The sequence below is a fragment of the Phanerochaete carnosa genome (genome assembly GCF_000300595.1).
Source record: "Phanerochaete carnosa HHB-10118-sp unplaced genomic scaffold PHACAscaffold_8, whole genome shotgun sequence".
Taxonomy (NCBI): Eukaryota; Fungi; Basidiomycota; class Agaricomycetes; order Polyporales; family Phanerochaetaceae; genus Phanerochaete; species Phanerochaete carnosa.
Window position 1 is genome coordinate 1,003,154 of NW_006767635.1, and position 24,604 is coordinate 1,027,757.

At 54.6% G+C, this 24,604-nt stretch overlaps 7 protein-coding genes across 7 annotated transcripts; 6 read left to right on the top strand and 1 right to left on the bottom strand.

Annotated features, from left to right (window-relative positions):
• Window positions 1–1,235: 1,235 nt before the first annotated feature.
• Window positions 1,236–3,894, bottom strand: PHACADRAFT_260956 (uncharacterized protein). The gene is made up of 9 exons (XM_007398785.1): window positions 3,698–3,894; window positions 3,288–3,639; window positions 2,976–3,235; window positions 2,622–2,899; window positions 2,424–2,573; window positions 2,344–2,377; window positions 2,198–2,287; window positions 1,971–2,133; window positions 1,236–1,919 (listed from the first exon to the last, which is right to left on the bottom strand). Exons 4-9 carry the CDS (start codon window positions 2,686–2,688, stop codon window positions 1,446–1,448), a joined length of 978 nt encoding a protein of 325 aa, XP_007398847.1. The 5' UTR covers window positions 2,689–2,899; window positions 2,976–3,235; window positions 3,288–3,639; window positions 3,698–3,894; the 3' UTR covers window positions 1,236–1,445.
• Window positions 3,895–4,225: 331 nt separating this feature from the next.
• PHACADRAFT_164437 (uncharacterized protein) lies at window positions 4,226–4,585 on the top strand (the record flags this gene model as incomplete). Its single annotated transcript, XM_007398786.1, has 1 exon — window positions 4,226–4,585. The coding sequence occupies one exon, from the start codon at window positions 4,226–4,228 to the stop codon at window positions 4,583–4,585; it is 360 nt and encodes a 119-aa protein (XP_007398848.1).
• A 1,877-nt stretch (window positions 4,586–6,462) lies between these two features.
• Window positions 6,463–7,378, top strand: PHACADRAFT_260958 (uncharacterized protein). Its single transcript, XM_007398787.1, has 4 exons — window positions 6,463–6,615; window positions 6,667–6,874; window positions 6,932–7,014; window positions 7,070–7,378. The coding sequence occupies exons 1-4, from the start codon at window positions 6,586–6,588 to the stop codon at window positions 7,079–7,081; spliced, it is 333 nt and encodes a 110-aa protein (XP_007398849.1). The 5' UTR covers window positions 6,463–6,585; the 3' UTR covers window positions 7,082–7,378.
• Window positions 7,379–8,232: 854 nt separating this feature from the next.
• Window positions 8,233–15,781, top strand: PHACADRAFT_211755 (uncharacterized protein). Its single transcript, XM_007398788.1, has 15 exons — window positions 8,233–8,661; window positions 8,722–8,812; window positions 8,864–10,069; window positions 10,125–10,301; window positions 10,354–10,646; window positions 10,701–10,839; window positions 10,897–12,273; window positions 12,324–12,429; window positions 12,484–12,651; window positions 12,701–12,985; window positions 13,044–13,448; window positions 13,500–13,940; window positions 13,998–14,632; window positions 14,691–14,942; window positions 14,995–15,781. Exons 3-13 carry the CDS (start codon window positions 8,918–8,920, stop codon window positions 14,297–14,299), a joined length of 4,845 nt encoding a protein of 1,614 aa, XP_007398850.1. The 5' UTR covers window positions 8,233–8,661; window positions 8,722–8,812; window positions 8,864–8,917; the 3' UTR covers window positions 14,300–14,632; window positions 14,691–14,942; window positions 14,995–15,781.
• A 620-nt stretch (window positions 15,782–16,401) lies between these two features.
• Window positions 16,402–17,493, top strand: PHACADRAFT_149215 (uncharacterized protein). The gene is made up of 3 exons (XM_007398789.1): window positions 16,402–16,654; window positions 16,715–16,828; window positions 16,880–17,493. The coding sequence occupies exons 1-3, from the start codon at window positions 16,438–16,440 to the stop codon at window positions 17,347–17,349; spliced, it is 801 nt and encodes a 266-aa protein (XP_007398851.1). The 5' UTR covers window positions 16,402–16,437; the 3' UTR covers window positions 17,350–17,493.
• Window positions 17,494–18,687: 1,194 nt separating this feature from the next.
• On the top strand, window positions 18,688–19,694 carry PHACADRAFT_260966 (uncharacterized protein). Its single transcript, XM_007398790.1, has one exon. The coding sequence runs from the start codon at window positions 18,787–18,789 to the stop codon at window positions 19,243–19,245; it is 459 nt and encodes a 152-aa protein (XP_007398852.1). The 5' UTR covers window positions 18,688–18,786; the 3' UTR covers window positions 19,246–19,694.
• Window positions 19,695–21,767: 2,073 nt separating this feature from the next.
• Window positions 21,768–24,022, top strand: PHACADRAFT_186644 (uncharacterized protein). Its single transcript, XM_007398791.1, has 18 exons — window positions 21,768–22,008; window positions 22,066–22,144; window positions 22,207–22,220; window positions 22,272–22,319; window positions 22,372–22,425; window positions 22,491–22,500; window positions 22,553–22,570; window positions 22,627–22,652; window positions 22,704–22,729; window positions 22,784–22,818; window positions 22,874–22,898; window positions 22,961–22,988; window positions 23,045–23,084; window positions 23,143–23,243; window positions 23,305–23,392; window positions 23,435–23,486; window positions 23,542–23,717; window positions 23,776–24,022. The coding sequence occupies exons 1-18, from the start codon at window positions 21,917–21,919 to the stop codon at window positions 23,848–23,850; spliced, it is 987 nt and encodes a 328-aa protein (XP_007398853.1). The 5' UTR covers window positions 21,768–21,916; the 3' UTR covers window positions 23,851–24,022.
• Window positions 24,023–24,604: the final 582 nt, after the last annotated feature.

Sequence of the window (24,604 nt, forward strand, 5' to 3'; positions counted from 1 at the left end):
TGGCTAGGCTCTGAAAGAAGCTTGAGGTAACACAGATGCCCGGGCCGTTGAAGAGTGCTGCTCGCCGATTGACTAGCTCTCGACCATTGACTCCGTCATCTGTCAGCCAATGTTCAGACACGAATCGCTCGCGGCTGGGGAGATGAATTCCATACCTTGCTTTCGCACTCGTGACCATGATATGCCAGGGACAAAAAGATAATATGGTTAGCGCAGGAACCAGAGCGTTAGTAAAGCCCCGTCTGGGGCCCTGCGCGCTATTCTACTGCGGGAATGCTACTGCCGCCACATGAAGCTATACCGCACTGGACGGTATTGCGAGCATTCTGAAGCGCAGTAGCATATTCCAGAGGGGCCGATCAATTGTTTCGTCCACTAAGCTTCCTGAACGCCATTGATCCATTGGCCACAGTTAAGATCATGCATCACCCGGTACTAGAACAAACTCCGTGCTGCAGGTGGCCCGCTCCTTGCTTAGTCAGCGTCACTACCTCTGACTATCGTGCGGGGAGGGTTGCAAGGTTGACTGGCGACATCTCTGCGTATTGGCTGAGGCGTCGCCCGAGGCCACATCACAACCTGTCGACAGACACGATGAGAATAGCCCAGGTTTCTTCCAAATTGGTCTGGAGCCATACCTCTGGCAATACCAAGCACTGCTCCTCCTCATCGATCTTCTCACAGCCCTTCTCCCCAGCAAGGGAGACCTGCGGGACCTCAGGGACAGGAATAGTTGCGTGCTCTGGGCACGGATACGCATTCCATAAAGGTGCCGAAGGAGCTCCCAGATCGGCCTTGCCCTCCGAGAACTACCCAGAACCATAATAATACCACCCCCAAAGGTCGTCCCAGTTAGATGCGAGGAATTGAGGCAGATGGTTAATATTATGCTCATTTCTGCTGACGGTAGATAGAGTAGTAGCCTACCAGTGATGCATGAAGCTTAGCTTGTGAAATGCTGTGGAATCGTCTCATCAGCGGCTGTCATCCTAATAGTTTAAAATCCAGTGTCTCAGGAGGCCGAATCGACCGACAACTGCTTCGAGCAGAGTACAATGCTTAGTGGGTATTGTGCATCGACTCGGCGTCATCCTGATGAGAATCCCGCAGGCTGGTCTTCGCCTTGGAACCAAACCGAAGTGTCAGCGACGTAGCCCCGCGGTGCTCCAGTTTAGTGGTGTCGAGTAAGCTGGCTACTAATTATTCACCTTTGGGGCCGCGAGTGATTATAGATAGCTTTGCGCATTTCATGCCGACGATACGAAACAGTTTAAATCAGTGCCTATCCGACTTTGAGTAATATAAGTCCCAACTTGCCCACCGGTAGCAATTACCGTACGATGAAAAAAGAAAAAAGCATAGCAAGCTCGATCCAATGACCTGCCACATCTTGGTCCCCCTGCCAGCATCTCATCGCGTCAGTCTGCAATGAATACTCCTAGGAGTTAAAGGACTACGCGGAAGCTGTTGAGCGCTTTCCTGTCTTCAGGTGTGAGCGGACTGTAGGGGCTTCCCGGAGTACATGTTGGGCGCGGCTGTCCGGTCAGATGATGCGGAGGTGCCACGGTGGACAGACGTGGGAGCGAATATCGTGCGTCCGTATGATCAGGGCGAGGCGAAGGCCGACTGGGCTGCTGCGCATATGACGGGCCTGACGAGGCTGAGGATAGTGAACTGTGCCGCGACGGGCCAGCTCCGTCGTGAGCGACATCGGATACGGGTTGGGGCCACGACGGAGTGATCCAACCTGGTTGGTCGTCGTAGGCGTCGGGATCATGATCACAGTCCTCGCCAATGTTGAGCACGATTCGGCCACCTTTGGCGGGATTGCCTTTAGCAAAGTACACTCCGTCAGGGATGCGGATATTGCGGAGATATTCGTAGTTGTCCACGACGGGGAGACGGGTGTAATCATCCCCCTTAGACATCAGTCAGCGCGCGAACAATGACCAAATGAAGAAGGAGCTCACCGAAAAATAGGCCACAATATGCCACTTTTTGGGCAACTCATAGCTACTGCTGTGTACCTGAATGGAATACGTTTGCTTCGTCAAGCCGTCTGGCTTCGAAGGCCTGTCCTGACGACGAACTGGAGCGGGTTGGTATGAGAAGGGGTCCAAGGTCTTCCGCGCTCTGGTTTGCGGTGTGAGCAGTCAGGCATCTCCGGATCACGAGCACTACAGCTGGCACCGCTTACCGACGGGCGGCTTTGGCGTCCCGCTCTTCGGGAGTTATATCGATCTTTTCCTCATAGAAGAGGTAGTCACCGCGCATGCGGCTCTGCGACCTGTCCGTCAGTTTGAGCGAGCAGCCTCTCATTGATTGGCCCAGAGAGACACGCACCATCTTCTACCGTCTGTCCAACGTTCCAGACCGCCTGTGAAATGGTCAGGCCAAGCTCGGCGTCGATTTGAGGCGCGTACCTTGCTTGTGCTCTGCCTCTTCCCACACAAAGACGTTCCCAGAGTTGAGCTGCTCTCTCTCGACTGTTGTGAGTCGCCGAGTAACGAGTGGCAGAATGTTGAGTCGGACAGCTTCGAAGACTATGTGCGCATCGCGGGCATCGCGCAAGTCTAGCGGTGCTGTAAGAACACATAAATCTCAAATATTTACAGACGTACGTAGCGCCGGGTGCGTGACAAGAGACTGACTATGCACAGGTGTCGACGAGGTTGATTTGGCAGACATGGTACGGGGGAGGTAGTTGGAGCGTCTGAACGGCCGGGCGTAGGAGCCTTATAACCCAAACGGATATTATAAAATTACCGAATCGAGGGTACCGCGGAGAAGAGAGAAGTCGAGCCTGAACTTGACCTGGAAGTAAGATTCATAGGAAGCTCCTGATCGGTATCACCGCGAAGTCTTTAGTGTGGCATGTTTGGCCCGTCCATATCGAATCCTGGTGTCCATCGGCGGACCAATTTGTTCGAACGAAGTTCATATATTGAATAGTGCCACAGACGTTTTTCACTCACCTTGATGGGACACGCTGCGGGCGGCAGATGCCACCACCAGTATCTCCGAGATTCTGTAGCTTGAAGCCGAGCGTTGGCTATTCCCTGTCCGCGCCCGGAGTGCCTTGATCGTCCCCCTTCCTCTCAAAAGAGGCGTTTCCCATGGGGTCAATTTCTTGCTATCAGATTCTGCACTGCCATTCTCAGGAGCACACTAAGGGACAACCTCGGCTTCCGGTGAATCTCCTGGATATCCAATGGGTCTGTGGTACGGGAACATGCTTGCAGGGGTTGTACATCAGCAGCGTACACTGCATTCGGCATGATACGCACCTGGGCTGCGAAATAGGCGTAGTAGAGTCCCTACTGCGCAGAATTCGAGGCCGTCTCCCGGCCTATCACCCCACTGCTCTGTACATGTGGCCCTTCAAACTTAAACAGCTTCGGAGTGCGGGAGCCACACTTTCCAATGGGTCGTATCTGCCTGACACCGGCTGACAAACGCGGTCTGGATCAAGTTTGGATATACGTAAAGACGAAAAAGATTGGGAAGCCAATCGCATGTTGTACGAACCAGGTAGCCAAGATGGCGAGGGGCGAGGCGTGCGTCTGATTACTATTCCTGCCGATGAATGGCAGAAGCCCGACGTCGCCTGTGGCGGACGATGGGGGCCAGAAGCTGGGACTGTCGTCCAGCGATAGCAATGTAGCCATTTGAGATCGATCTGCAAAGCGGTGCTGACCTTTTGAAGCCGAGCGCACCTCGGGTTGTCAACCTGTATCAGAGTTTGGGAAGAACGGTGCTTGGCCTTGTGTGCTGCGCTAATCTGGATGGACCCTGCAAAAGTTTGGCACGTTTGTGCCGTGCGGTGGTCCCCTTCGCCCGGGTGATAACCCTGTGTGTGCAATACAAATGAATCAGTGACAGTGTAATTGCGGGATGCTACAAATCCACGCAGAACCTGGAAAAGAAACAGGCCGCCTTGGCTCGGCAGTAGGAAGAGTCAATTGCAAACTCGGAGGAATGGTGGAAAGACACAGGCAGGGAGCAGGACAGCGCGCTGGCAGAAAAAGAACGCGGCGTTTACGCACGTCCTTCGCAAGATATCCTGCTCACGCCCTGGACCGTATGGAATAGGGTTAGACGATGTCATCGTATGGTGTACAAATGAATAGAGTCAAATAGACGATGGCCAGCGCCAAATCCTATCAATGCAGAGCACGCTGTAGCATGAGAGGGTAGGGGGATAAATACTTCTAGAAGAGCGCCCATGTGCATGGCGGTGGTCAGCGAGGGTATGTTTGTTACGGACAAGAAGACTAAACCTTCTAATGATGACGGCACACTTGGTCTAATTGAGTTGAACCTGAGAGCTGCGCGCTTCTTAGCTATTGGAGACACTGTAGGGCGTTCTACTGAGCTTATTCCATCCGGCACCGAGCCGACTCGTCCGCAGAGTACATTGGCTCATGTCGTAGTACTAGAACCTACACATGCACAGAGAGGCTGGCGTCCGCCTGCCGTACGGAACGTCGGCAGAACTGCAGAAAATTTGCTGCGCATACCAGCCGCGTCGAGTCACGATGCAGAGGCGGGCCGACATGGTGCTCTCTCCGAGAGACCCGAATAGCCTGATAGAGTTATGCGTTAATCCGAGGTCTGGTGACATGAAGAGCGACGTACGGCAGCAGACCACTCATCGTGCTACGTGCAGGTCGATTGAGGTGAAGGTAATAAGGAGAAAACATCCTATGGTCTGCCCGGTAGCCAAAACAAATGAAGGGAAAATTAACCCGGATTGGACATAGCGCGTCAACGAGGTAGAAAAAGGCGTGCCTGGACGACAAAATCTTACACGTCACATCATCTTAAAGTTCCCTAGTGTCCCGCACCCTGGGAGGCGAGCTGACCGGGTTCGCCTCCTTAACACAGATGTCGTAACTGAAAGGCGTCATGGTACGACGAGCTGCGCGGCATGATTTTCGCACGCACCGATTTGTACCCCAGCTTCCCATGGCCACCGGGCTTGTCGTCACTTCAAGGCTGGCAACAGTAGTCTCGACAACCCAGTAGGTATCAGTTGACAAGTCAGTGAATTGTGCCCAGCAGCCAAGGCTCCTTCATTAGACCCGTAGGGGACGGGATTTGAAATGAGCGTCCCGCACTTCTCATGCGCCGCGCCGCGTGCTGGTCGGATTCACAGGTGTGGTTGGGGGCCATCGGAGAGAAGGAAAACCGAAGGCGGACTGGCGGTAAAGGAGGCTAGAAGCGCACGTGAGCCGCTTGTCACTTGTCAATAGCCAGCCGTCGGACACAGAATGGCTAGTCACCACCCCAGCGCCGTCAGGCCTGGAGGCACCGGTCCATCATGAACGATAGTATACGGATACGCACCTCGTAGGCGTCTCGTACTGAGTCTAGCCAGCGTCGGGTGAACCGGGGAGCCGAAACGATCCCCGTCGAGCAAGTTACCAGGGCACGATGCTTGTGAATGATGCGAAGCCACGGCACCCGACGCTCGCTCCGGCACACCTTCTGATTGAGTACGGAGAACAGGTGACGGCGCACGCCTTGACACGGGGAGATTAAAGCCCAAGACCAAGCGAGTGGGTATTGCCCTTCAAGGCGTTCATGCCGGATGATCGCACTCGCTTTGCACGATAGTGCGGCCACGTTGGAAATCTTAAACACCCTTAGACCACTTTTCCTGCGTAATGACGCACCTTCAATACAGTCAGCTCCGCGGATAAAGCATTGCTGCCCTTCCGAGCAAAACCCGACGCCGGAGGATAGGTATGCCTGCAGACGTGCGTGAGAAAGAGCGATAGTGACGGTAGAGAGTCACCAATGGTACATACCTCACGTTACGGACTGGCAGTACGTCGGCGGATGTAGTCAGCACATGTAGATGTCATTCGGTGGTTTCAGCCGTTGCCGTCCGTTATTATTCCAAGCAGCCGACATAGGCGCTTATTGGTGATCGTTGGACTACATGTTGCGATGTTGCCCGCGCAGAATCGTCGAAGGGCAAGCCAATCACCGACATCTGAATATACCCCACATGATGAATAAACTTCAGCCCCTGACAATTTGTCGATAGACTATTAGAATCGGCGTCTTTGTCTTGCAGGTCGTCGTAACTCTGATTATGATTGAAGCGAATTGAGTAATGTGATAGCATGTTCTAGACAGCGGCGGGCCCCGACGATGGTCCCGACGGCGGCATCCCGTTTTGGCCTGTGTGTTGCGTTGTCAGCCGCATCCCGCTTCCATCAGCAAGGCATTGCATGTCTAAATAATCACATCAACGGGCATCATCGACCACTGATGAAGATATTGAGAACTTTTGAAATGAAACCTGGAATAGCGGACGCGGTGACCGCTGGCCGTACCTGTACGGCCACAAACTACATATAAGCCCAGCAAATCGATCTGTACAGTCGCCAAACCTGATCTTCAACCACGCTCTTGCTCCGGCTGCTCTCCCTTCTCGGCACAGCAGCAGCAACCATTCAGCTGCGCGATGATCTCCCGCCGGGCTGCAACTGTACCGGCATTGGCTGCCAGTACGGCCCAACTAGCGATCCTCCGCAGGGAACATTGAAGATGCTTGCCCCTAACGGAACAGACATGGGAGAGACAGGTCAACCGGGATTCACGGCGAGTGGCAAGCGACCGACTGCAGTGGTCGCTACTCACTGGCTTTTGCAGCTCGCCGTAACGTTTACGCCACCACCTTGCTATCCAGAGACAATGTTCTTCATCGCGATACTAGACGGAAACGGCGGTCAGCTCGACAAAGTGTACAACTCGCCTGATTTGCTCGGCCCAATTCTTCTCAACTTGGGCGGTCAGGCCGGGACGGGAAACGCGACTCTGCAGCTTTTCGGAGAACCTCTGGAGCATGGAGGGTTGTATCGTACGTTCGTGTGGTTCGCACACTGGCACTTCATCTCTGACACACACTTTGCAACAGAGGCGACTATATTCACATATAACACTTCGACGGGGGGCGTACAACAGGCGGTGACCGACTTAGACTTTGCCTGGGAGGTTCCTGTCAGTGGTCCACTTTGGCAAAAAGTACGACGTGCTCACCTCTACTCCGGACTAGTATCCGTACTAGACTATCGCACTAGAATATGCTTGTCCTGAAGAGCAAGTCGGGCTGAAGTCGCGCTCGAAATGTCGTGTTCGCGTACCGTAGCATCGAAGGACAATGCACGACAGACAATTGATACTGCATGGTGGTCCAACATAGCCTTCAGCGCTCGCGCGGGAAAACCTGGCGATATCGGCAAGACTATTTATCTCGGTGGCTTAATGATATTTTCCTTCGGAAGGGGAAGGATCTCGCCTGCTGGGTTCGATCCCCGGCTAGGTCAACTTCCTTATAGTCGTATATTTCAAACCTATCTTCTATTCTCCTTCTGAACTTGAGGCGCATCAGCATGCAATAATTGATTGTGAGCTACCGAGCACTTTTTTGGACAGATACTGTATTTCGACCAAAGATTCCCGGCAAATTCTAGAATAAGCGCCTAAGGCTTACCGCGCGCGGTGCTCGATTGCCAACTTCACAGGCTGGCTCATGGGAGGGTTTACTGCTACAGCTATATTTCGGTTTAAACGTGCCCTATACGTTCGTTTTGCCTACCAACTCTTGCCTTTGACCAATAGCATTGAGCGCTGCAAAAGCCTAATTTCGAAAAGACTGCTGGCGCCTATGTCTATCAGTTCTGCTGTTATTTATTCTGATAAAGCTCGTTATTTCTAAAACTTTTGGCAGCTCTACATTTTTATTGCAGCCCTTGAACTGCTTAAAAACATGGAGAAGCTATAGGACATTGGCCTAGCACACAGCAGACAGTGGGACGACACCTTCCTATTTTGACGAGGACGCGATCGTGCGCTTCTCTCCCGGAGCCGCCATGAGGTCCGAGACCCCGCAAATGCAGCCAACACGGTTTCTGCTCGCAGTGAGAAGAGCCGGCGCACGCCACTCTGCACAACGCGCCCTCGCTTCCGCGGAGTACAACCACATGCGCTCTCTATTCGCTGGCCCAGTCTGCTTGCCGATGCGGGGCAGGTCATCGAGGACGGAGCTAAAGAAGCATGAACGCCCGCACCCGGCAGCAGTTGTCTCAAACCCTACACGCCTAGAGACCCGCACTGTACGTGCATCTCTGCGAGCTCTGCCCGGTCACGCTGACGGCGAGACAGCAGCCTGCTGGTTCCGCGAATTGGAAGCGATGTCTGAACGCTTTTGGCTGTGACGGAGATCAGCGAAGCCATCAGGAAGCGCATCCCTCTCGCTGCGAGCCCTGAACCTCTTGCCATCACCGGCCTCGAGAGGTCCTGGCATGCGGAGCAACCAAGCGACACGCGCTCCTCATTTTCAATCACCCCACTGCAACGTCCTGCGACCCGTAGACAGAGCGGCCTGCGAGACGTCTTCTTCAGGAAGGTCTCACATATATATACCGCCCTTCACGGTTTCCCCGGCGATTGCTGACCTCTCGTGGTGGCTCTCCGCAGACCTGCCTGTGCTCGGACGCGACCCCTGTGTCATCCGCTGGTATTCTCTGTCTCTCAAGTTCGCATCTTTTGGCTCCGTGCCGAGCTTTCTCGATTACCGGCCTCTGATCTGCTCCGAGAAGAGGCAAGGCCTAGGTGCCAAGGTGGAGATCTGTTCGTTACCCTAAGGTGAGCGGCACTGCTTCATCGCGTTAAATCAGATGTTCAGCGTTCGTCTCGTTGATGTAGACGTGGAGCCCGACGCGTGTCAATCCACCAAGGATTCTCCACCGACATCCGTGAGTAACGTGAGGAAGCCAAAAAGCGGTTGACTGGGCAGGTGAGCCCAAGTTTGCCGTATAGTGATCCCAAGTCATCTTACCCCTCGTAGCTCCTCGTTGTCTCAAGATACAACTGTATACGGACTACGCCTTTCGGCCGAGTCATGTCATCAGCTGCGTCTGGCGGTGCATCTACCGACGATCCCGTGCCGAAGAAGCAGTCAAAAGGAGACAAGGACAAGGATGCTGCGAAAACTAAGCCAGTCTCTTCCCCCACCACAAAGCCGTCATTTCTTCAGACAATCGCATCCTTCGGCTCGTCCTCTTCCACCAATCGCAGCTCGAAGCAGTCTGGTTTGCGCACGTCTTCCCGACCTCAACCAGGCTCCATTCAGTCCCCCACGGAAGCAAAAAGCAGACATCCTGCAGCATCCAACTCCATGCCGCCGCCTCCCCCGCTGTCCACCTCGCACTCGTCTTCCTCGTCGCCTGGCTCAACCCCAACATTGCACAATGCCACTCTACCTCCCGCATTGCACTCCAAATCTGATCCCACCCTGGAGACCGTGTCACCATTGAGCCCTCGCGTAAGCGTCACACCTCCGCAGCGCGACCACTCTCCCGCTGCCCACGCGACCACCGCGGGCACAAGCGAGAACATACCAGGTGCGGGGCGCACACACCACCGAGGCCAATCAACGTCGACCATTCGCCTCGATGGGTCCCCGAAAGGCAGCGTGTCCAGCCTGACGGTCGGAGCCCCGCCCATGACACGCATCATCTCGAACCCGCTGCCGCAACCGACGTCGCGTGCCTCGTCACCCGCACGGGGCGCGGGGCGCGGGCGCGCAATGTCGCTCAGCACGACCGAGAGACCCGCCCCGGGCGGCGGCAGGAACAGGTCGCGCGAGGAGTCGGGGAGCCGCAGCGCACGCAGCCCGCTACACGGCCTCGCAATGAGCTGGAGCACGTTTCGGAGCACGTCGCAGCCGAACTCGCCTGCGTCCGTACGCCACGCGACCGCAGACACGCTGCCGCCCAACTCCGCCGGCGCCGACCCCGACGCAGAGAAGAAGTTCTGGTGGCACCTCCGTCCGGAGACGCCGCGCCCGTGGTTCGACGACGGCGAGCAGGACGAGCAGGCACACGACGCGAAGGTCGCCGCCGCCGCCTCCAGGGACGCGCAGAGCGTGTTTGCATACCAAGTCTCGTCCGGCGCGAGCGGTTCCGCGACGCCGCGGGATCGCGCGAGCCTGTGGCACCGCAAGGGCAGCGTGCCCAGCGAGCAGAGCGAGGGTTGGATGCGCACGAAACGGGTGAGTGCCTGTGTGAGCGCCTCTGCGCTGTTGCGCGATGCTGATTGGCTGGCAGCGGATCGAAGCAGTGACGTCAGCGGTACTGGGCAGTGAGGTCGTGGACATGGCGCTTGCTGGCGCGCACGAGGCGCTCGAGATTGGGTCGGAGGTCCTGCAGTTCGCGCCCGTCGTGGGTCTCGCTGAGGCCGCGAGGGTGCTCTTGAACATCTGGAATGCTGTGCAGCTTGTAGAGGTGCGCTACCATGCTTTCGACTCTCCACCACCTGTCCTCATCTCGCTCGCAGTTCAACAGACTCCAGTGCCTCCGCCTCGCCGAACGCTGCGCAAACATCTTGTTTGCAATCAAGCAGGAGATTGAAGAAGCCGACCGTCTCTCAAACACGGGTTCTCCCAAGGCTGACACGCCGCCAGGTAGCCCATCCAAACAGCCCAAGCTGAAGTATTCTCCGCGTATTGGAGGCAATGACTCGCCGAAACACAAGGGAGAAGCGCAGTTACCTGAGACATCTAGTGCGGGTAGTGTGACGCTCGGATTAGTTGGCAATCAGCTGAAGGAGCCGCTGATTCGGCTTATCGAGTACGTTGTCGATTTGCTATGGAAGCTGGTGTTTGCTAATAGGTTACTCTGCAGGGCATTCTATCAGGTCCTCGAGTTTCTCAACAGGCAGAACCGTCGGCCGTTCTTGAAGAGGTACCTGAAACGCGACGAGATCCAGCGGGACCTGTTTATGTGCGATACGGCTCTCAATGACGCGATGTACATGTTTGAAGTGGGTATATGCGTCTGATTTCGTGCTTATCTGTTACTGATACATCTTTTATGACAGCTTGGCATCCAGGTGCGTATTCTTGAACAAGTCCTGCGAGCGGAAAAGCAGCAACAAGATCATACAAACATGGTTCTCGATCACATCATGCACACCCCGCCTTATGGATCTGGCCAGCTACCGCCATATCAGTCCCCCCGGTCCTACGCTGCTGCCATGAACATTTCTCCCATTGCTGATAGCAGAATGTTCTCGGAGCACGATGCTCGACATGCGAGTAGTGGGGATGGCCTCCTCTTGCAGGGTATCGACACATCACAGGCGGGCAAATCCTTGGAAAGCCTTGGCCTGGACATTGCCCCGATCGATGATGAGCTAGACCACCATCCGCTAGAGGCTCCACTCGAGCCCCCGATACCAAGTCGCCCGCAAATTCCTACCACAGTACCGACCACAGAGCCCCAGATACACTCGACGCTCGCCGAGCTCACGAATTGGCAAAACGTGCACGACAACATCCGCGACCTCGCGGACCTCCGTCAGATGCTGCGCCGAGCGCGCGACGACGATGCCGAGATGGCGCGGCTACTTCAAGTCAGACCCGAGGAGGCACCAGAGGCATTGAAGGCGCTGCAGCGCGCCCTCGAGGACGAGATTGCGCGTGAGGAGCGTCAGCGCTTGACATCTGTGCAGGAGGGGAGTAGCGGTATTTCGGGCGAGGATGCGAGCGTGGGCAGCTTGCAGGGCATCATCGATGGTGTCGTCGGCCGGCGCAACTCCAAGGAGAGCCTTGAGGTCCTCAACGCCAACCTCTCACGCCGGACAGACTTCGTGGACTCGCGCCGATCGTCCACGAGCCAGGCCTCGACGTCCTCGACCGCCGCGCGCACGTCCAGCGGGGCGCACGACACGCTCGACCGCGAGTTCATGGAGAGCGTGAAGGATTCGCTCGTGCGACTGTCGTTCGCGTCCGGGCGGTCTGCCGTCGCGCTCTCGCTTCCGAGCTGGACGATCACGCGGTACGAGGTCGACCTCGAGAAGCACGTCGGGCACGGCAGCTTCAGCGAGGTCTGGCGCGGGAGATACCGCGGACGCACCGTCGCCGTCAAGGTCCTCCAGTCGTGGACGCCCAAGGACATGTTCGTTCGCGAAGTGCACGTGTGGAACGCCCTCCGCCACCCGAATATCCTTGAGATGGTCGGCGCTAGTGCCATCGAGCCGCCGTCCGTCCCCGGGACACCGATATTGCCGTGGTTCATCGTTAGTCGGTATTTCCGCCGCGGAAGTATCGTGAAGTGGTTGCAGCATTTGTCGACAAGGGAGTGGCAGCGGATGTTGGATGATGCGATGGGAAAGGGCGTCTTGCGGATGATGCATGAGATTGTGCTCGGGATGGAGTATCTCCACAAGTCGGGAATTCTGCATGGAGACCTGAAGGTGCGTGATTGTTGTCTAGGTCGCACATTGCTATCTGATGACATTGGCAGTGTGCGAATGTCCTTGTGAACGACCACAGACACTGCATCATCTCAGACTTTGGGCAAAGCGAGATGAAGTCTGAAATGCATCGCTTGAGTGGGCAGAAGACACTCAGTACGTGTCAGTCGCTCCCTCTGTCGATTTGACGTTTAATGGAGCTGGTGGTAGAGGGCGGTACCTTGCGTTGGCAAGCTCCGGAGCTCATGGCCGGTCAGAGCAAGCTGACGCATGAAGTGGACATTTACGCGTTTGCGGTCTCATGCTACGAGATCTTGACGAAAGGCGAGGTCCCGTGGCCAAATGCTAACGACTCGAGCATCAGACACTTCATCCTCAGTAAGCGCACCCTTCCATACATGAGACTTGAGTATTCATCGTCTCGCAGACCAGAATTTACGGCCCGAATTGCCACCTCTCAGATCTTGGAGCAATCAGCTCACAGACATCATTCACCAATGCTGGGCTTTTGAGCCGTCGGATCGACCATGCTTTACTGATCTTAACGTCAAAATAGCTGCTCTGCGGAAGCAGTATGGCTGGAGCGGTGTGGAACAGCTCGAGCACGGAGAGTCCGAAGAGGAGCAGGGTTGGCTGGACTGGATTGACGAGCTTGACAGGGAGAAGGGGTACAAGAGTCCTCCGCTTGCACCCAACGTGCCTTTGCATCATCGTAGGAAACCTTCGAAGGCTATACTTACGCGCAGTTGCTAACAAACCTATTTTCATAGCGGACATTATTGAGGTAGACGAGCCGTCGGATTCCAGTGGCTCGTATCGCACCGCGCATGCCAGCACTCCGGAACGTACTACGACAGATGCATCAAGTCGACCCTCGTCAATGCGGACATCGATGTCAGCTCCGCAAGGCGGAGCGCCCTCAGCAGTGCCTGGGCAGGCGGAACCATCGTCCCATTCGGTCCCGGGACATGTGCCCCCATCTGGCCCACCGACTATATACGCGCCGACGCCTTCCAGACAGTCTTCTCAGCCACTTTCGTCCTCGGATGGCGACTCCGCGCATCTGCTGGACATGATGAACAGTCCGTCGCCAGAACCAGCGGATCCGCGAGTGGTGGAGATGAGGAACGAGCGGAGGTATCGCATGATATTACAGCACGAGTTTCATCCTTCGCGTAAGCCGTTTTTCCGCCCCACACCGCGCACATGTTCACGACATAGATCAGTGTCTCTTCCGCTCTGGTCTCCGTCGCCGGTCAAAGTCGGCGCCGTGGGCTACCACCAGAAGCCCGAGGGCGCGTTCGTGACGCTCTTCGACGCGTTCCGACCACTCGATACGTCCGGTGGGCGCACGGTCGGGATGCCCTCGCTCGCTGGGTATGGCTACGTCACGGTCTCGGAGCAGAAGACCGAGAAGCGCAACCCTGCGCAGCGCGCGTTCGACCACATCCACGGCATCGTTTCCCGCAAGGGCGTAAGCCGGCGGTACGCGTCGCCACTGCGCACAGGGCACAAGACCGCGCACCTGTTCGCGGAATCGACGCTGTACCGGTACGTCGCGGACCCGGACCTTTCGGCGCCGCGGAAGTGGTTCCATGCGAATGTCGAGCAGATCCTTGAGATCTATGGGACAGAGCATGCCCTACAGAAGGAGGATCTCATGCTAGGTACGTCGCACCACTATAAACTTTGTCAAGACTGCGAAGCTCAATTCATGCGAATAGTGATTGGGACCTTGGATGCGGCAGACTACGCCCTCTTCGTCAGCCACAACCACCCCGACGGCGAGGTCGACCTCGAAGTCTTCGCCAAGGCCATTCCAGGCGAGGCATGGGGCAAGTTCACGACGACGACGGATCTGTCTGCCTCGATTGGCCCTCAATACAGCCTCTCAGGTGAAAATACACCTCGTGTGGACTCCGGAAGCAAAGTATCGTTAGTGAAGAAACCGGGAGAGCCCTGGGACACGGTGCTGCTCGCGAAGCTTCGATTCCCTACGGACAAGGAGGAGCCGACGTCACTTTAAGCGGCACGAGGCTTAAGGTACACGAGAAGAAGAAAAGCTGGGTGTGGGCATGGACTCTTTAAGAGATTATTACTGTCACCATTGTACTTTAACTCATGTATCAATGCAATTAAGTTATACAGAACGGTATTCTAAAGCGGCGGGGGTGCTCAGCCGATTGTGGTCATGCAAGATAGTCGAGACGAGGTGCTGGCTGCCTCTTTTTAGGCCACGCATACTGTGCAACCAGCCCAAGCTGGCGGTTGAAGATCTCCATAGCCTCTGTTGCCGCCTCTACAGAGTCAAACGTCACAAAGACGTCGTGTCTTTCCATGTTGCCGCCGCGCGGATGGCCTAAAGACGTATATTATTGGTGGGTATGGACCTTCGAACGACAGTACTGGTAACGCACTCATGTAGACGTCCTTTACACGTGATGCATACTCGGCGACGTAGGATAATAGCGTCACTTGGTCCCCGGCGAAGCCCATGATATGCAGCTGCCGACTGGGATCTCGGACTGACGAGGGTCTGCTGGTGCTGTACCGTAGTTGGAGCGCGAGACCTCGGTAACGGAAGCGTCGATTTCGATGAGCGTTTATCGCATCCGTCGCTTCCTCTTCTGAAGTGTACCGGACGATGCATGTCGGCAGGCCTTTTCGGTCTGGTGCGGTATTAGTGATGCCGTCCAAGCAAGTAGCAGTCAGTGGACGCACTGAGGATGATGTTCTCCACTTCGCCATGCTTCTCAAACAGCATCTTCAACTCCTCCAGGTCCGGGCGCGTAGACATGTCCAGACCAGACACCCACAACATCCGGCTTGGCTCACCGACTTCAACGATGTCGACCGCGTAGTTGATGGCCAGCGGCACGTCGTCTATTCGGAACGGGTACGACTTGTGGTTGTAGACGACGCTCCGCGCGGAAGCAAGCCTCGCAAACTCGACGTAGCATACCGACCGCCCATGCAAGTCTGTCGAAGTAAGTCCGACGCGCCGCGCGGAAGCAGAAATGAACTCACTCAGCTGCAGGATCTCCCCGTACGAATCAAGCATCCGCTTGATGTCGGCCACAGTGGTCGTGTTCTGGTCGAAGCCGCGCACGATAATCGTCCTCCGCTCTTCCCTGCGTCGCTGGAAGGTGACCCAGTCGGCGCTACGTTCCTGCTCGAGCCTATCCATCTCGTCGAGGTCGTCGTCATCGCCATACCTTGACCCGTGCTCCCTGTCTAGGCCAAAGCGCGGCGGGCTCCATAGCACCTGTGTCGCCGTTGAATAACGGGATGCAGCATCGAAAGAGCGACGGAACCTAAGAATATGGGACATCCCGGGGCGCGAGAGGCTTGAAGGCGCTTGACTGAGTGCTGTGAATCGTCGCACAGCGCTGGCGGAGCAGAAGCGAGACATGCGTCGCAACCCCGGGAGCGAGAAGATACCGAAAGACGAAGCGAAATGTGAAAGTGGCAGCTAGCTTCAGGGCGGCGAAGGACAAAGGACGGGAATAAGATAAAGCGCTCGTCTTGTCCGGCGCCACAAACCTGGGTTTATAACTACTGTACTTAAACTTTTTTTTTCATTTTCTGTGGTTCGCTCCCTCCACAAATCTTCACTAGCTTCACCAGATGCACATAAAGCTGATAATATACATTGACCTGTTTCTCTAATATCCATGGAATAATTTGAGTGGGGGAGTAGACCGCTTCACAGAGCATTTTACGAGCGTGCCCAAGGGATTATAATTCTGATGTTCCCGTGGTTGTAATCGGCAGGCACTGACGCTGGAAACGAGGGGAGGGGGCACTCGCACAAGCTCGAGATTGGCTGTCTATCGTATTTCTTCCGGATACGGTAATTCTATGATAACTAGACGACTCGGATTATGCCTCAGTCACTCCTGATTCCTAGACACGACGTCGGTGCGAGAGCAACCTGGAGCTCTTTGATAAAGTCGGCCGGTGCAGCACTCTGCTCGAATACTGTGATCTAAGTCAAGTTCGACTGAGCCCGCAGTCACCACAGCGCACTGCACACTACACACTGCCACGAGTTCATGTCTAGCATTATGGTTGTAACGACCCTTCTGTTTCTCACACAGCTCTCTGTCCTTTCTATCCTCCCTTTGCTGACACTGTACTCTTGTTATACCAACGAACACGCAGATGGTCGATAGCCCTCTTGTCGACGCTCTCTCACCATGGCGCTGTAGAGGCGAGTGCTTCTGGCTCTTTGGCCATGCCAGAGCCGAGGAACATCTGGCACCTGTGGCTTTCAATGTGCTTGAAGGGGTATCGACATTCGCGAGTCCGGAAGTCTCTGGGGCGTATCAAGGAGGATTGACGTCCATAATGATTGCCAGGTACAACGACAGCCCAGTCGGTGAGCCGTTTCCCCGAATCTTGACGATTGACGATGATGCCGAACAAACCATGCTCATAGGGCCTCACGATGAGTTGATATGGGTCCCTGGCCAGTTTGCGGTGCCGCCAACGGGTCGAAACGCGAATCGCATCACGAGAGCCTACGTCTCAACCAAGGAGTCCGCGTATAACCGTAAGAGTTCCTTCAGACTCGGAGCATAGGCAACGCTCACAGTTAGCTCAGGACGCAAACATTGGAACATTCCCGCACGCACCGCCCACTTCACGTTCGTCCCAAGCGGGGCGAACTCACCGAAAGCACTGCCGTACTCCCGCATCTGCGTAGCGCCGCCTGATGCGCCGGACAACCCGTTCTTCGTCACGGACCTCGCGCCTTCCTTCCTTTTGTCGAGTGGCTTGATACCGTTCAGCTCAAGTTTTGTCCCGCTATCGCGGGAAGTTGAGTGCCCACCGCTCCCGCAGAGTGACAGTTGGAGGGAGGATGCATGTATCGGGACAGAACGATGGGTATCCCTCACCCCGGCCATGAAGGGCAAGGCAGGCTTCTTCCGCTGGAAAGGAGGCCTCGCAGATGGCGCGCTAGCAGACAACGTCGGCCTTCCTAACGTGCGTCCGTGGTCGACAGGTATGTGGTTACGGGAGTTCGAGCTTGAATTCCCTGTAGGGGACGTGTTAGGGAAGAGGGGTGGATAGCCGGACCATGACGTAGGTTCTCATTGGATGTGAACAATTTTATCCCATTCCATCTTCATTAGAGACCTGCGGCTTGTGGTGTATTATGCCTCTGTCATTATGCTCCCCAGGTAAACATATTCACTTTACAAGGCCCATTTGTCTCGCCGAGGAGCGGGAGTACATAGCTACACTGAGTAGTTATGTGATACGGCGAAAAACTCAAGAATAGTGGCCATCCAAGTGTTACAACCTTTGACAAGCTCGACCTCGCCTCGGTGCCCTGAGGATTTTCGAGGATCGATCTGAAGTCACCCGCCGACCTCCATCTGGACTGCTCAGCCTCACAAGACCTGTCTTCCCTCTCAAGAGACTATTAGCTGCCAGTCACAGCTCCACTTCTCACACCGCTGTCTTCTGCAAACCGATTTATGCCAATGATGAAGGTGGACTATGTGCGCCATAGCAGAGCATCGTTTGTCCGAAATAGCTGAGCTTATCTGTCGTGTGCCGAAGATCTCTATGATGAGGCAATCAAGCACGTCGGTGCGATGAACAAACACAGATACCGTGGATGATGTGACAATGTCTACGGAGTACAATACCGTTTCTCTTCTTGTCCTGTGCACGAAGAGCGTTACTTAAGTAGTCTTGGAGGCTAGATGCTCTACCGGAATAAGGGCCGATGTGCAGACTCTGCGTGGAGCCTTCCCGGCATGCTAGATGATTAGCGACAAGACCCTGCAGGGGTTCGCATAGATACGCTGACGAAGAGGAAGGTATTCTGGAGGAAACAATCAGTATTCTGTTCGCTGGAACTTGGCGGGACGCAGAATTCACGCGTCGCTCCGCGCGGCCGTGGAGGCCCAAGTGCCCATCATCATTTGATGATGCGTCTTGGGCGCTAGTTGGGTAATTTCTCACGCTCACCCGTCCTTTCCGCAGCGACCTTCAAATAGCCTGAAGGCGGTAGCTTCCTCATGTTCGTCGTCTCTGACGCGTTTAGCGAGCTCCGATTAGGTGGTGCTGGTCTAGCTGCACGCGTTTTGAGGCAAAGCACATGAACGCGACGAGGCTTCCGTATCTGCCAGTTAGGAGAGCTGTACCGTTCGTGCGGGTGCCTGAGTATGCTTCTCTTTGCATTCGCCACTGAGGATGACGAATAGCATACTTCCGTATCTGCCAGCGTAGAGCCCGCGATGTCATGGCCATCCTTTTGCGATATCTCTCCGAGGGTCTCATCCTCGCAACTTTCCGTCCTCGTTACTAACAACGGAGTCTTTAAAGTATAGACTGATGGTCAGAACGGCTGTCAGCGTGAAGCTGGCTACTGTAGCCGTGTCAAAACGCGCGAGAGGTGATCGCACTCTGATTCTCAATACCCAACGCAGTGTCCCTAAACCTTGACTATTACCAGCGAAGGCCGACACCGTACTTGCGAGCCCCTACGATGAGTTGATGTTGAACTCCGGGGAGTTTACAGTGCCATCGACAGGGCAAGATACCGAGTGCATCACGAGGATCTACGTCTCGTTCAAGACTCCATGTGCAATGGTCAGCGTTCGTTCACCCTCAATGCTGCTGGCGCCGCTCACAGCCCATTTAGGGCGCAGAAGCTGGAACATTCCCGAACACGTCTTCATTTTACGTTCGTCCCGAGCGACGCAAACACTACCGCACTCCCGCATTGGCGTAGCGCTGCCCGATGCGTTCGATACCCTTCGACCCGAGTTCCACTCTCCCAGAAGGTCGCGAGCCCGCCGCTCCCGCAGAGCAGGAACTGGAGAGAAGACGCATGTGTCGGGACAGAACGATGAGTGTCTCCGTTACCCGGACCATGAAGGGCGAAGCGGCCTTCTTCCAATGGAAAGGTGGCCTCGTGGACGGCGCGCTGGCAGACAACGTCGACTTTCCTGATTTACTACTGTGGCCGACAGGCACGTGGTTGCAAGCTCGACTTCCCTGTGGGAGATATACTGGGAAAAAAGGACGAATGATTAGACGGAGGTGAGGATCCGTATTTGGCGTGGACATTATTCCCCTTCGTTGTGTTTGCATGCGGGCATGCGGCTTGTACTGTACTGTAGGTGACGCACACCATCAACAAGATTGGTCACCGACACTGGACCTCGGGCACTCTTTAACACGCACAGTCTCATGATCAGCTTCAGACATCGCAAAGCGATTATCGACCTGAGCTCGACAGCATGTCAAATCAGTATCACGCGCCCCCCGGGACATTGCGTATATTGCAGAGGAGTAAATGGTACAAATCGTAACGCTTACCAGCATTCCCTCACCGGTTAGTGATTTCAGTCTTGTTGTAACGCGCCACGGCCTACCAATGGCCCGAAGGGAGCCCAAGCCAGTTTATTACAGATAAGTAGTATACCTTTCTCTGACACTTTAAATGCTTTCAGGCCTTCAGCTGAAGTCCAAAATCCGTTCGATTGTTGTCTCAGACGGAATCTGACCTGATCAATAATCTAACGATCCAGATCTCGGATCTCAGGCCGCGGATGCAACTTGAGACGCGACGTGCGGAAGGCATCCTAAGGCATCTGTGCCATATCTCACAGATATAGATGTAACAGTTTCAAGTATATATGATACAGTACTGCATGTGCAGCAAATAATGTTACGCTGAGAGGTCTCGCTGCCTGTCTGCTCAGCACCACGCGAATGGGAGGCACAGGTCCGCGGGAAAGGGCTGTCTAAATTGTGAGCATTGTCAGGTGTAGTCGCCTCCGTTGCTCAGGCTCCCCACCGCTCCAGACTGCCGTCGCTGTCGTCCGTGATCACTGCATGTCCATCCGATCTTCGAGTCGGGTGAGGCTGCTGGTGGTAGGCCTCGACGTACGTCTGTGTGCCTCCGGCCTCAAATAGGTGCTTTTTGCTTTGGCATACTGTGCAGAAAAGCTTCCCGCTGAGAATCAGATTGTGGAGTGAGTGAGTGGGCGGGCCAACTGGAAAGCGTCTGGGTGCTAGATGTGTTGGATTAGATGACCTGAGGTGATGATCAACGCCACTAAGGCATCCGAGGCACGTCACAAGCGACGTCAAACCTTTCCTAGTACTAGGGCTCATTTGTACCTTCGATTTTACCTCAACGGGAATTTTGAACGATTGTGTCTGAGTTGCTCACCGATCCAAGTCATTGGCCATGCAGAAACGGTCACTTGAGCCCAGGATGTGACCCCGCCGCTTCGAAATTCGAATTCCACTTTCGAGTTACATCTTATTTCGGTATCAGATTACATAAACATGACCTTTGCTCGAACTTATGTTTCCCGCTCTCTTCCTTAATCCCTCCATGTATTCAAGCCGGCGGAACTCGTTGCTGCGCATGCTTTGTTATTTCCGCTGAGTGGTTGGCTACTTGTGACTGAATTGATCTACATTAGAAGTCGATGGCATGAAGGACCATCCATCGATGCACTCACTAGCACTGTACCCAGAAATGCAAGGGCAGATGCCTGTAGCCCCCGTGCATGTGTGAAAAGACAACCGCTGAGACTCATCAGTACTCACCTCTCTCAACTGAAGATGGTTCCGCTGTTTCCATTAGCTCGGAGCGTGGCCGTCGGCTTACTTGAAACTCCCGTCATCTCCGCCAGAGTCGACTTGAGACTTCTCACTCATGTGTGAGCTCGAGATGGTATGGCATTCGACTCACTCCTATCAGGGTGTTGACTAGCGCGTTGACGGCGGTCACGCCGGCACGGACCGTTGAATGTCATTCGCAACGCCTTCGCTCTCCCGGTCTCTGGCCAGAGGCTGAGATTCTCGGAAAGAAGACGCCAAGCATGGCTAGCCCGTATCCACCATTCCCCAGCAAATTATGTGGATAATGGGGACTGGAAAGCGGGTGAACCTAGGGTATGCTTGTCCGCTCAGCGCGCTCGTATGTGCTGTGCAGGGAAGATGAGCAGACCGCAGGAGACCACGTTAAAGTCGGTGTCTCTAGACGTCGGCCGTTTCCACCCTCAAAAAGTTGTTCCAATCGATCTGAAACTTCAAAACTGCGCCCGCAGTGATCAATTGTTACAGGCCGTCATACTGCCGTCGTGAGCCAACCGCGTGCTTGGCGTATAGCGCGGAACCAATCTCGGCTCGAAAACGTACAAATCGCCTACCGCCCGTGGTAGAAACGGCTCGGGATACAAAGCTCGTCCCATGTGGCGGAATCGTTGTATGTCTGGCTTCTCTTTCCTATTGAAGGCGTGCGTTACGGCACGTTGCTTGCTGTCATGCGCTTTCATCATTTTTTAATAGAAGGGCTCGATAATATGGTTTCAGCTTGAACCACACACTTCCCGACTCCGGACTAGATCTGAACGAGATCTGGACATCTGACTGCCCGCATACGCAATGATAGCCATCGCCGGGGAAGCAGCTGATGCCCCTCTCCCGAAGGCTTTCTGGCACTCCCGATGCGGGCAGAGAGAAAATGGCACAGCCTTGCGGCATCGGCCAGAAGGTACCTTATGTACTTTAGACCGCGCCTGGTCTGTTGATTCGCGCCTCTCAATCGCCGTCCACCCTCGCCGTCTCGCTCGCGAGAGCCATACTCGTCGACATCCTCGACATGTCGTTACCTGCAGTGTCGATACCGGGACTTCCGATCCATTTCGACAACACGTTCGGAGCGACAATGATCGGCGGGTTCGTTACCACTGTGTGAGTGGCTGCAGCTGTGTTCGCCCCTTCTTGGATCGCTCACACCCGCTTTCGCAGGTTGTACGGCATTTTAATTGTGCAGGTGTACATGTATTTCCAACGATCAAAAGGCGAGCTTATTGTGCTACGACTATCAGCGAGTATCCCAAGATGTTTTTGCCGTCGCATACATGCTGATGCTGTCATTATCCGACTCAGATCTGGCTCCTGGGGTACGTCTGCTCGCTATCGCACCAGCACTACGAGCTGAAGCCGGAAGTCAGAATCCTTAACACTGTGCACTTAATATGCATTATTCACTCTCTTTACTTGTGAGTTTTCGCCCAGTCACGCGCTTCCGAGTGCTCAAGCTGCGTCGCTCAGTTATATGGTAACAAACTTCGCAAATCCGCTTGTGCTGGCGCAGATAGTCCCTTGGTGTGTACAAATGCGGAAGTTCCAGAGATACGACCGTTAATGTCATCGCGGCGTTCGCCCTTTAGGAGCTTACCGGTAAGATTGAAGTCGACTGCGGTCCTCTATGCGAGCTGACATGTTCCTTCAGCTCGTCGTTTTCTTCACAGTACGTACGACGAATCTCGATGCAGTGACATGTTAACCCTAGTTCGTCCATCTTAGACTGCAACCGACTTGGTGGTGCAAGCGTAAGTAGGCGCCCCTAGTCCTCTTTTTTCATGTCTGATTCCGTCCTACAGCTGGTTCACGTTTCGCGTATGGACGTGTGCGTCGCCTGGTTATCATACTGTAACTTTTAGCTAACCCCTAAGGGTTACAGTGAGCAAAGGCAATCGTCCACTTACTTTCGCTCTGGTAAGTTCGCGTCATTATCGGCTATAGACCTCACCCTATCAGGTATTCTTCTTAGGCCGCCTGCAGCATTTGTGTCCTCGGTATGTTCTGACGTCCGGTGCAAATAAATCAAGCATTTCACGATTAAAAACGCATTGGCTAGGTATAAGCACTGGCATTACTATTAGATTGTGAGTTGTCCCCGTTCTCGTCCTCTGAATATATGCTGAAGAATATTTTTACCTAGCTATCAGTTGAAGGACTTCGCGAATTATTCTAAGGCGAACGTGAGTGAAGACGAATTGACACCACTAAGTCTTCGACGTCTGATCGGCAACCCTTCAGTGGCTAGTGTTCCTCGGCCTAGGCCTGACCGTCGCGACCGATTTCCTCATCGCGATTTCGCTCTGCTATTATTTGTTCCACATGAGATCAGTGGTCCATCGGTAAGTCCGTGCAACTTGCCATGTACAATCTGCTGCCTCTTGCTTAGCGCTCCGTTTCCAGGACGTCGACAATTGTCAATGGGTTGATGATATATGCCGTCAACACTGGTCTCTTGACCTGTATCCTCTGCATCGCATGCTTGATTACTGTAAGTGCTGCTTCAACCTAAGATCGCCTCGTTGCCAACCAGCCCTGCCCGATGCAGCGCCTCACAGAACCAGACAATTTCATATTTATCGGCAGTAAGTACTATCCGCGTCACGTTGTGCTGTATTCCTGTCTCACCCCATGCACCAGTATTCTTCCCCCTGAGTAGCACGTACTCTAACGCCCTTCTGGGATCGCTGAACGCACGCGACTGGTTCCGTAACAAGAGGGACGCGGTGACTATTCCTTTGTCAAGCCTGGGCTCCACGGGCGGAACCAACAGCGGCTCGAACCCTACGCGCGTGATCTCGTCGAAAGTTGATGTGGTGAGTTGGGATTATGTTACTCGTGTATGCCGAGTTGCTGAACACTTAATTGCTGTAGGAGAGGGGCGCAGAATGGAACCCGGCTGGGATCGCAGTGCAGGTCAACACAGACGTGGTGAAAGCGACGCTCTAACGGTGGTCGCTTTCTTGGCATGTTCCGAGCGTCCCCCATTCTTCAGTTAAGCCGTCCGCGTCAGGGCCTGTCGTTAAGGCAGCACTCCCGTAATCTGTAGTATAGTATACTGACCTCATGCGTGCCTATGAATTTTGAATATTGATGCATCCTCACAAGCGAGCAGTGGCGCACTATCTGGCAGGCACTGTGATCCTTCCCTACACTGCATTTCGTGTTTTGCGCATTTGACATCGGGAAAGTGCACGAGCGTCTTGGGTGCCAGTCGACGGTGCGACATGTCTTGGTCCCACTCACTCCACGTGCACAATCCGATCCTCAACGGCAAGGTACGAAGCAGAAAGCACCTATGTGAGGTCGGAGAAACGCAGAGATACTTCGAGGTCGGCCATCAGCAGTCTCACCTTCATCCGACTCGAGGATGAAATGGACAATGAGTACGAGGAAAACGACAACTGCGGTGACAATCGTGCGGAGCAACGGGACGATACTCGTGAGGGACCTACCGGCCCTTTTCCGCGAGCCCTCATCCGCATGGTGCTGAGCAGAAAGGTAGCGAGACCTCTCAGTTGCATCATCTGTTGCACATGCAATACATCTGGAGCTGTTACATCTACCCTATGAGATACGACGAGGACGCCTTCCGCGGGTGCTGCTTCGCAGACCGGTGACCCAAGATTTGAGATCCAAATCGTGAGATACTAATCGAATAGATTCCGCACTTCAACTATCTGAACATCGATCTGAGAGCAGT